Source organism: Lithobates pipiens, unplaced genomic scaffold (assembly GCF_037356315.1).
Source record: "Lithobates pipiens isolate NorthernLeopardFrog02 unplaced genomic scaffold, aLitPip1_a1.2 Scaffold_16, whole genome shotgun sequence".
Classification (NCBI taxonomy): Eukaryota; Metazoa; Chordata; class Amphibia; order Anura; family Ranidae; genus Lithobates; species Lithobates pipiens.
Window position 1 is genome coordinate 67,544,753 of NW_027507748.1, and position 11,901 is coordinate 67,556,653.

The 11,901-nt window shown below is 45.2% G+C and overlaps 1 protein-coding gene across 1 annotated transcript in view; it reads right to left on the minus strand.

Moving 5' to 3' along the window:
• The window catches only part of USP16 (ubiquitin specific peptidase 16), a 49,977-nt gene extending 39,232 nt beyond the window's left edge, over window positions 1–10,745 (minus strand). The window contains exons 1-3 of the mRNA XM_077480023.1: window positions 10,517–10,745; window positions 3,576–3,646; window positions 1,615–1,796 (exon numbers count right to left, since the gene is read on the minus strand). Coding sequence (XP_077336149.1) covers window positions 1,615–1,796; window positions 3,576–3,627 — 234 coding nt within the window. The 5' untranslated portion in view covers window positions 3,628–3,646; window positions 10,517–10,745. The remainder of the gene's footprint in view (window positions 1–1,614; window positions 1,797–3,575; window positions 3,647–10,516) is intronic.
• Window positions 10,746–11,901: the final 1,156 nt, after the last annotated feature.

Consider the following 11,901-nt stretch of genomic DNA (forward strand, 5'->3'; position numbering starts at 1 on the left):
TACGGTTTCCCTGTGTCATTCCATTTTATTACACGTAACTTTATTTCTGAACTTATTTGTTTTGGTTTCTTCATATGTATGGATTGTATGGGTTGTTACCGACATGTGATGGAAATTTCATGTCAATAATGACCTCTAGAAATATATTTACCTAGAAAAATGGTAATGTGTTCAATACTTATTTTAACCGCTGGATATGAAAAGTTGATGGGCATTCCCAGATATATTAAAGTAGCTAAGTGCTGCACAAACTGTTAGCGTTATATAAATCCTGTATAACAATAATAATTTGTTAGAAAAATAAAATCACCAGTTAAGTGGAACTAAGGCAAAAAGTAAAAAAATTGCAATGTCTCTTCTGCAAAAAAAACCCCCAAAAACTCTTAAGTGGATGTAAACTCTCAAATATACTGAGTGAAGTGAAGTGAACAGCCTCAGATGATACACAGGGATGAAACAAATCTCCTTACATAAGTTGTACTTCTTTATCTGCTGTCTTCAGCTTATTATATTTTTAGAAAGTGCTCTTTCTATTATAAATGTTCTCTTCCTGTTCTTCACTAGGAGTGAATTCTTGACATACACTAAGCGACAGCTGTTTGGAGGAAAGGCACACACACACAGGAAGAAAAGAGCTGTGCTGTGAATAGACAAGCTCTCTGCTAATCTATTTAGAGCACCCACCCTGACACACAATTCAGGCTAGTTTTTTTTTCAAATGTTTTACTGTTGTTTAACAGTATAAATACACAGTACTTCAGGCTGGTTTTATCTTGGTTGTTTGAGAACTTGTCAGAAGTTATCATACTGATAACAAAAGCACGGAGCAGCAGAAAGACAAAGGACTTAGGGCTTTGGAGAGAGATAAGTAAACACTACAGATATATGTGCCCAGGTAAAATTTCACGAATCAGGTTTACATCCACTTTAACAGCCTGTTCACAATCCCCTCTAGAATGTACAATGAGCTGCACACACATGAAGTGTGCAAGGATGACCGATACATTGCAGGGGATTGACATCATTCCGCATCAGGCAATTACGATGGCCAGCAACAGGCAGAAGATGCTGGTGCAGGACCTCATGAGTGTCAGACCGTTGGAGGATAAGTAAGCATTTAGGGCTGTAAAAGGATTTTTTTTCCTCCAATGGCAAGGACATAACTCTGGGGATAAATGTACAAAATGTCTTTTGGCTCCTGTGATGGCTCACTTACAGGTGAGCTAGGTTATGTACTTATACCATTTAACAAACAAGCAGAGCAGGAAGTCAAAGAAAATGTGTCTGTCCCTCACATATACTAGTAACCCTCCTGTCCTTTTCCTGCTGCCCCAGCAAAGTCCCTGTGCAAAAAATCATCTTTTCCAGAAAGTCAATTCCTGCACACTGCCAGGCACCCTCTCTGCCTCATGTGACGGTAATCAGACCCAGTGATTGGTCACTATGGCAATGAACACTTCATTCTGGAAGAGTCTAAATACCCAGAAGAATCAGACCTTATTCTGTAGCGGGTTAAAGGTGGTTCCACTATGAAAAAGTAAGATGTGTTCCTAGAATACAGTAGGTTCTCTTTTGTTGGAACACAAATTTACTTTAAAAAGATAAAAGTCTTACCCTATGTCCACATTTCAGACACAGCCAGATCACTTGTGCTTCTGTTTGATCCTCTTCTTCATTATCGGTCTTCTCCTTGGTCTCGGCTTGGCAGTCCTGACATATCGTCCAGTCCACATTCACCAGAGCCTTCTTCACTGCGCCTTCCTCCAAGCCCTTCCGGATGTGCTTACATGCGGGTTCTGATAAAGGAAAAGCGAGCATTATACACACAATAGAGGCAAACATAACACAGGCTCAGCCCAATACACGGCTTCATGAATGGGGGCGGTCAGCCGAGATAATGAATCCAAGCAGTCCAAGCAATAACCAAAAATGAAACCATGCCACTGATTATTACTGAAGATGTCTCAGCCTGTCTGCCACTTGCTATTTTCTTTTTGTCAGGCTTTTTTACCCTCTATAAATATTCACCTGGTGATTCGATTTGTTCATCTTTATTACATTTTGGACTGATATGACTGGTAGGCTCCACAATAACGAGGAGTTAATTTGTACTTTCAGTTCAGTTTACAGGAAGCAACAAGGATGCAGAATTTCTGGCAAGATCCAAGCATACTTTCTGAAAAAGTTAACAGCCTGAAAAAAGAAAAACGAATGCAGCTGCATCAAAGGACTGATTACCTGCAATATATTACATGTGTTTCTAGGATTAGACACATCTGCATGCTTACCAGTAAACACATTAACCCATTCCAGCCCACCCTGGCTTTATTTTAAGGCTAGCTTAACATATATGCGAATTGGAGAAGTCTTAAACTGCATCCAATTCGCATAACATGTGAATGTGACCAGCGCTTAATGGAGCCGGTTCACACGTCAGGGGATTGGGCCGTGGTGTGGTTTCGAAAAGGGTCCTGTGCATTTGAGTCCAAATCAGGTGCGGATTTAGGTAAAAATTCGGACACGATTCACACCTGAACCAGTGAACAAGAACGCACTGGACCCCGGACTGCAAACCGCAGCCAGACATATGTGAGCCCAGCCTAAAAGGTAGGGCAGGACCTGTAATTGGCTGTCACAATGGCCACATGATTGGGAGCCTGTCTCACTGGGATGAGCTCCGGCGCATCGCACACTCCACATGCAGAGCCCGCCAGGAAGTCGGCGTTAAATCACAGGCAGTGAGACATTGTCCCAATCTCTGCCGCCGTACATCAAGAAATGTCTCACTGCCTGTGATTAGCGTTGTGCCGACTTCCTTGCGGGCTCTGCATGAGGAGTGTGCGAACATGCCGGAGCTCATCCTTACTCACCGGCTACCGATTGTTTTTGGGAACCAAAAGCAGTCTTTGACAGCCCGGTCACTGTGCTGGGAGCATGCAGTAAGCGCGTTTTCAGCATAAAAACCATTGGTCACCCAATGACGCATATGTGCGGCAGAAAAAGGGTGGGCTTTAAGGCCCACATGCCACACATTTGTGTTTTGTAAGCCACAACAGGCTAAACTCCAACTACAGAATGTCATCATTTAGGAAAACTTACAATTTCTTTTTCTGCAATTCCCCCTCTCCTGAGGCACTGGTGATGTATCCAGTGCCTCCCAACTGCCTCCAGGAAAGGCTACATCACCAGTGCCTTCCAGAGAGCTCTTGTAGATCTCTACAAGACAAGATCTCAGAAAATAAAAAAATCAATGTATTATTTTCTGAAATCTCATTAGGAACTTGGGAAATAGCACATTCATTTTTTCCTGCACATGTAGACATCATCAGTGGGTCAGCCCAGAGAACTAGGAAGAAGTAGCCGGCCACCGATGACTACCATTTTTGAAATGGGGGGTGCAGGCTTTCCGGCATGTAGTGGATGGAACAATGGATATTGGGAACATAAAACAATTTTTATTGCTAATTGTCTGATTAGTGATTATGTTTTTCACACAATAATTTAATTTATGTTAGATTTTATTTCTGCTTTAACCCGTTAGCCAAATTTACAAGATTGCATATTAACAATCATACCTGTAATCACCGGCTCGGGTGTTGGGAGGTTCCGTGCTTTCTTCTTTACCATGGTATTGATTTAGCACTTCCTATAAACACAACATAAATCAAAAACAATGTTTATATTAATATATTATTTTTTACTGGATAGAAAATGAATAGTGTGTGACAGATTTGATAGACCGAATGTGGATTTGGGCAAACTGGTCTATCCATCTCATTAGTTCTAGGGAATATACAAAAAAGAGCTTACCGCTTTCAGAAAATGAATTACAATGACATATTCCAATATCTATAGAACAGAAGCAGGTACGGATCTACAATACAGTTTGCTGTGATCCTTGCACTATAGATAATGAATCTGCAAAGGATTATTCAATCAGTTTTTTTTTTTTTTTACACACATTAAAGTAAATTAAATCTCTCACATATACCCAGTGAAGTGACTGGCCTCGGGTAATACACAGAGATTAAACAAATCCTCCTACATAAGCTGTACCCGTTTACCTGCTGTCTTATCTACAGCCAGAATTTATAAAACTTGAATGTACAGAAAAAAAAAATGGCGGAGAGCTGAAGTTACACTCAGTATAGCTCAGTGATGAGACCTCAGAGAGAGCGGAGGCTGTCACTCAGCTGGAGATCCTCCCCAGTCACCCCTTTTTCTCTTGTGATTCATGCTGATAGCAGAGGAATGAAGCAGCAGACAGAAAGGAGACTTAGAACCCTTTCACACTGTGCCGCCCATAGCGTCGGCGGTAAAATGCCCCTATTTTTAGCAGCGTTTTACCATCGGATTTGCGACACGTTTCGGCTGCTAGCAGGGCACTTTCAACCCCTGTTAGCGGCCGAGAATAGCGGCGGTTTGCTGGTATTGATTTCAATGGGGAGCAGTGGTGGCAGAGCGTTAAACAAACTGCTTCAAAGAATCTGCTGGCAGGACTTTTCCTAATGCCCTGCTAGCGCACCGCTCCAGTGTGAAAGCCTGGAGACAATGGAGCAGATGTTTGAGGGCGGATCGCAGGTGCCATTTTCAACGCCATAACGCCTGCAAAATGCCTCAGTGTGAAAGGGGTCCTAGTGTGCTTAATTGAGACAAATACACATTAGAGGGATAGGCTTTGTTCAAATTTCATGTCTGAGGTTTACAACCACTTTAATCACTTCAATACCAGGCTCTTATGCCCTTCCTGCCCAGGACAATTTTCAGCTCTCAGCGCTGTCGCACTTTGAACAAGAATTGCGTGGTCATACAATATTGTACCCAAACTAAATTTTTATCATTTTCTTCCCACAAATAGAACATTCTTTTGGTGGTATTTGTTCACCACTATGGTTTTTATTGCTAAAAGAACTAAAAAATACTGAAATTTTTGAAAAAAAATAAAAAAGTTTTTCTTTGTTTTTGTTATAAAATGTTGTTTTCTCCTTCGCTGACAGGCACTGGTGAGGCAGCACTAATATGTAGAATTGATGGGCACTGACAGCACTGATGATGAGGTACTGAGAGGTGTTACTGATGGGCATTGTGGTGGGCACCTCTCATAGGGGCTGCGCAGATTATCAGCACAGACCCCCCACCCCCCCGACAATGAGAGCCGCCGATCTTGCGAAGGCACGTTATCCTGAAAGACGTCATCATTCTGCTATAGGCGGGGCGGGAAGTAGTTATATGACTCTGAATGGTTTTCATTTGTGTTATATTGGTGTACAAAATGAAGCTGAATATACAGGATCACAGGCAACATTCATACACACAGGGAGTCAAACCAGCTTGTTTCCCTGGGTGTCACAGACCAACTGGAAAGCACCAGCCGCTCCTATACAATAAACACAATGTTATCACCCAGAGGTGGATTGAAGAGCGGCTTTTACACTATAGAGAGATTAGCTTTGCTTGCCGCAAGTTCAAAGAGTTGCACACGAAGCAAGATAAGTGACAGCAGAGTCCGGGAAACTTCTGTAGCATCAATACACCTATAAAGCTTTGTACACACTATCAGTTGTTTTTTTCAAACTGTCAGCTCAGGTCAGAGCCACTGTACTAACAATCTTATGTTAGTACGACGATCTTCCCCCTGCTGAGCTATTGTGTTCTGACAGGGGGACGGCCCCTCCACCAGAACACTCCAGTCAGCACTCTCAGCCATTGGCTGCTGGTTTTCCAGCATGCTTGTCTGCCATACACGTGGGTCAAACGTCGGCCGGTATTCGGCCCATTTGTACTAAGCTTTAGGCTTCACAGTCAAGATTTGTGATTAGCAAACATTTCATCAGGGACCATGCACTGCATCTACATGCACGTTACTGTGCATTCCCATAAAGTACCTGGTCTATGTGCAGGGCCATTCACTGCGAATGTCACCCCAACACACTGTGCAGTAGGGATGGACTCGCCCGCAGGCAGTGAGACATTTCTCGATCTCTGCAGCCACGCATGAGGATAATGTCTCACTGCCTGTGATTAGTGCAGCGCAGTGCCGACTTCCTGGTGGTTCTCTGCACGCCGGGGCCCATCCCTACTGTACAGTAGTGTTAAAGTGTAACTTAAGGCAAAATCTTTTCTTTTTTTTTTGGATAGAGTGGAGGTGGATTCGATCGGTGATCACCGACCTCATGGACCACTAAACTCCCAATTTGAATACCACAGACCACTAACGTGAACTTTTCATGCCTTATACACACACACGGCTCCAGCTCTATGCCGTGTCCTCTTCCCCCACGCTCGCTATCACATAGACCCTTCATTGGATCTCACCTCCTTATCCAGCCATGTGCTCCAGCTCTGTGCTCCCTCCCATAGTCTGTGATCAGCACTGCCATTGGAAGTCCTGTCCTCCCTCACCTCCCTCTCTCTGCATTACTCCTGGTGCCTCCCTCTGTGTTCACAGGAGCCTTGGGTAATAATGCGTGTTGACAGTACTGATTGTCCCCGGATATTGAGAACGCCACTGAGTGGTATACATCCGCCACAATGTTAATTTGCGGCTAGAAAAACCCTGGGGGTCCACCAAAATGTTCTCATGATCCACGGACCACTGGTTGGCGAACGCTGGGTTAGAACACCTGACAGTTTGGGTCCCTCTCTATGTGTCCCGTTTAAGGATTTTGAAAGTGAAAGAAAAATCCAAATTTTGGGTTGTCACCAGAAAAGTAATGTAGGGGAAATCTTCCAATGGGGACACAAGTTCTGGTGATCTGGGGGGGTCCCAAGGCATTCCCTTAACTTGCAGGGATTTCCGCTCATTTCCTGTCTGGCTATGGTACAGGAAGTAAAGGGTAATCTCTGCAATGGGACACAGATGGCAAAAAAAAAATCTGATGGGGGTTATAACCCACCCACATACTCTATCCAAAATTTAAAAAAAGGTTTTGCCTATAGTTCTACTTTAAAAAAAGAAAGAAACATGATTTAGCACATATACCATGCCTTGTGGAGTGCTGCATAGCTTAAAGTGGTTGTAAAGGCTCAAGGTTTTTCACCTTCGTGCATTCTATGCATGAAGGTAAAAACCTTCTGTGTGCAGCAGCCCCCCTAATACTTACCCAAGCCCCCTTCGCGATCCAGTGCATGCACAAAAGTCTTGGCTCTCCAAGGACTCTCCCTCCTCATTGGCTGAGAAAGCAGTGGGAGCCACTGGCTACTGCTGCTCTCAGTCACAGCGTGTGAGCCAATGAGAAGAGAGAGGTGGTAGGACTAAGCTGCAGCTCTGTGTCTAAATGGACATGCAGAGCATGGGCTCGGGAGCCCCCATAGCAAGCTGTTTTCTGTGGGGGCGCTTGGCAGGGGGGTGGACCCAGGAGTGCCAGCGGGGAACCAGAAAAGAGGAGGATCTGAGCTGATTTGTGCATAACCAATACACAGAGCAGGTAAGTAACACATTTGTTATTTTTAAAATAAAAATAAAAAAACTTGACTTTAATATCACTTTTAAAAAAAAGAAGTAATTTGCAGTTTTAATCCAGAGTGATGTGTTGGCAGCTCAATCATAAAGCAACAGCTGAGAGCAACTTCACCCCCCGGAGACTGCAGGGCACGTCATTCTCGCCTAGGCCGGAATGGAGGCAGAATTGGGGCAGGGCCAAAAAAAAAAAAATGAGAATAGACTCACTAAATGATCAATTTTTTTTAACCCATTTATGACAGAGGCTAAAACAATCTTAATGCCTGGATCCAGTTTTGCAACTTTGGCACGTTTGAAAAGCGGTACATACCTTCGCCTCCTCACCGCCTGCTTTAACCCCTTAATCAGCGCACCGCAACCACATCCATTGAATATGGTTGCAGGGTAATTGCAGAGCAGCTCCCATTACTTGAATGGGTCAGGCTTGGCAGGTGCTATGTGACGGGGGTAAAATTCCTGCCATGGCCCACGGATATGGAGAGCTTGAAGAGTGGCCCTATTCACTTCAATGGATTGCACTCAGTGGGCTCTATGACCGCCGAGTGGAACAGAGAGTATAACGACTGTTCTGGTCAAGAAGCAAAGCATCAAGGCTGCATTGCCTCTGCAGCTAAAGGGGGCCAATTTTGGAGGGGCAGCTGAAACGCAGGGCTTTAAAATCCCCAGTAACAAGTGTAAATTAGCGCTCTAATGCCGCGTACACACGACCGTTTTTTCCGTCAGAATAAACTCTGACGTTCTTTCCGACGGAGTTACGCTGAAACGGACTTGCCTACACGAGATCACACCAAAGTCCGATCGTTTAGAACGCGATGACGTACGACAAGACTAGAAAAGAGAAGTTCAATAGCCAGTAGCCAATAGCTGCCCTTGCGTCGTTTTTGGTCCGTCGGAACAACATACAGATGAGCGGTTTTCCCGATAGGAATTGATTCCGTCTGAAAGATTTAAAACATGTTCTATTTCTAGGTCCATCAGAATTTTCGAAAGAAAAAATCCGCCGAAGCCCACACATGATCGGAATATCCGATTAAATGATTCCATCTGACCTTTTCTGCTGGAAAGTCCGACAGAGCACGGCATAAGTGGAACAAATCTTAAACTCTTAGAAAACTGCGAGCGGCCAGCTTTTTAATGTAGAAGAGACATGCCTGTCTGCAACTTTCTACTGAATGTACAGTGAGCTGCACATGCGCAGCTCGGCGTGCATTCTCAGCACATTCCGGCTGTGCCGGAAAGACCGATACCTGCACACGTGTGTGGGATTGCAGGATGACGTCATCCTCCACCGGTCATTTAAAGAGGAAGTAAACCCCAATGGGTTTTTATGTCCTCTTTTGCTCGCTGCAAGGCCTGCAAATGAAAAGCATAATGGGCTAGCATGCATCAAATACTAGGCCATTATATGACACTTACCTGCAGACGAAGCCCGTGCTGTCTCCTGAGCAGGTCACATCCATCTTCGCCCCTCTTCCTTTTGGGGCCACGGACTACCATTCCGTTTCTTCCCCCAGCGTGTGCTGTGACTGGCTGCTCCTGTGACTCCAGCCAATCACAGCTCTGTGATTGGCTGGAGTCACAGGAGCAGCCAATCACAGCACACGCTGGGGGAAGAAACGGAGTGGTAGTCAGTTTCTTCACAGCGCATTCGCCGATGATGACCTCGCAGCACTATAAGTGAAATATCTCTTAAATGGCGCAAGTTTAGGAGATATTTCCACTACCTATAGGTAAGCCTTATTCTAGGCTTACCTATAGGCAAAAGTCAACATAAAGGGTTTACAACCAATTTAAGAGGATGAAAACTCAACACCCAGGGAGAAGATGGCAGCAGCTAGCAAGGAGTGTAACTGCCACCTCTCTGGAAAGTGAGCTCTTTCATTCAAACCCACTCACGTGGGTTCTTTCTTGCCTGATGCAGTAGCTCTGGGCTCAGTGGTTAAGAGCTCGCTCCTGAGATGGAGAAGGTGCACAATAAGGCCTTGTTTAGGCTTATCGTTGAAGGGTGGCAATGCTTGGTTAAGCCGCGATTTTTGCCACCCTCTGACAGGCAGCACTGGTGGGCACTGACAGGCAGCACTGGTGGGCACTGACAGGCAGCACTGGTGGGCACCGACAGGCAGCACTGGTGGGCACCGACAGGCAGCACTGGTGGGCACCGACAGGCAGCACTGGTGGGCACCGACAGGCAGCACTGGTGGGCACCGACAGGCAGCACTGGTGGGCACTGATAAACACTGACAGGCAGCACTGATGATTAGTGTAGATGTCCCCTGTGTAGATTGCCGCTTATTGGCTCTCCTCACACGCTGTCAGCATGAGGAAAGAATTGCTGATAACCGGCAAATCCTGTTTACATTGTGATCAGCTGTAATTGGACACAGCTGGTCACATGGTAAAGAGCTGCTGTGATTGGCTCTTTACCCCGATCTGTGATCAGCTCTGTCCTAAGGACACAACGGTCACAGATCACTGCTGGCACGCTCCGCAGGGGGTGTGTAAGAAACACGATCAAGAGAGGACGTCGTATGGCACCCTCCCCGAAATGCGTGACTGCGCTGTAGACATCATTTGTCTATAGCACGGTCGTGAAGGTGTTAAGTTGCATCAGGCAGTGGACGGTGGTGCTGACATGTCAAGGGGCCCGATGCTTCACACCCAAATCATGCCAATCGGCAGACCTGCTGAATGCTACACATTCAAGTCAATATGGAAGTGCCGCAAATGACCAGCAACCGTAGGTTAAAACAGGGGGTGAGGAGGCATCGCTTCCTCACCAGCTGTCAGTAGCCTCTGGAGCGCGATCCGAGCGTGGATCGTAAGGCAAATTTTGACGCACGTCTACATCTATCTACACAGCTAAGCGTCTCTTAGTAACGTCCTTAGCAACATTCTAGGGGTTTTCCAGGAAGGCCCTTCATGGCAGGATCACCATAAACCATTGTAATAGAAGCTGCAGATTGACAAATAGTGAAAGAATTGACAGGAACAGCCAATATTTTACTGATTGCATTTCCACACCTCTCTATAATTAATTTATAGGTGACTACCTACCGGCAAAGGTCAGTCCAGAGCCAGCATATGGCAATGACCGGACACTGGTGGTCCCTGCTCGGTGTGTTCTGTAATATAGACGGTGATTGGATTCCTCTTGCTCCCTCTCCGGTCTTTCCGCCTACGCCCGGCACCCTGCCACCCACTTCACACGTTACCGGCTCCACAGCTCTCCCTCAGCACTCAGGCATGCAAGGAAAGAGAGAAACAGCCTTACCAACCTAACGTCAAAATAATGTCCTCAACTGAGGAGCTTTAGTCTATTACTATCCGCCATCACTTAGAAGACCAATAACATAGAATAGGAACTACGGGGTCCACAGAAAAATGGCCACAAAACGAAAACAACATAATCTGTATCTTTCGCTCTCTTTAGTCTGAGAAAATGAAACCCCTCAATTAGACGTCAGTGGCTACCTATTGGCTAAAGTGAACAATGACTGAGAGACTTCCACAGATTATGTTGTCTCTGTTTTGCGGCCATTTTTCTGTGGATCTGGCCCTGTCTATTCCATGTTATTGGTCTTCTCTAGAACGTGCACAATACTTAATATAACTTATTTTTATTACTATTATATTATTAATTAAAGAGGAAGTAAACTTCTTCTGCTGACATTTACGTAGTGTAAATATCTCCTAAACATGCACCGTTTAGGAGATATTTACATTACATGCAGCCACAAGTGCTGTTCCTTCCGAGCCATGCCGTGAACGGTGGCTCCCTCGCACATGCACGGCAGTGATGTCATCGTGGCTCTGGCCAATCACAGAGACCAGTAGCAAGACTAGCATACCTCCCAACTTTTTGAGATGGGAATAATTTGTAACGTAATATACTATATACACAATTAACAATATATAATATGGTTATAAAAAAAATCAACGTTTTAAAACAATGGTAATAATAATAATGGGAATATATAACCGCTTCCCGACCAACCGCCGCAGTTATACTCTGGCAGGTTGGCTCCCCTGCACAAGCAGTTGTAGCTATATGTCAACTCGCGAGGTTGGAATCAAAGGCGCACGCTCCCGCTGCACCGGGGGTGCTGGTGCTCGTGGCTGACGGTCGCGATGACTGCCGGCCATGAGCGATCATGAGCAGGAGACACAGAACAGGGACGAGTGTGTGTAAAAACACACTTCCCTGTTCTGTTCTGAAAGGAGTGACAGATCGTGTGTTCCTATTAGCTATGAAACAAGATCCGTCACTTCCTCTAGTCAGTCCCCTCACCCTTCATTTAGAAACACCTCCCAGGGAACACAGTTAACCCCTAGATTGCCCCTAGTGTTAACCCCTTCACTGCCAGTGAAATTTTTACAGTAATCAATGCATTGATCGCTGTATTAATGTCAATGGTCCCAAAAAGGTGTCAAAATTGTCC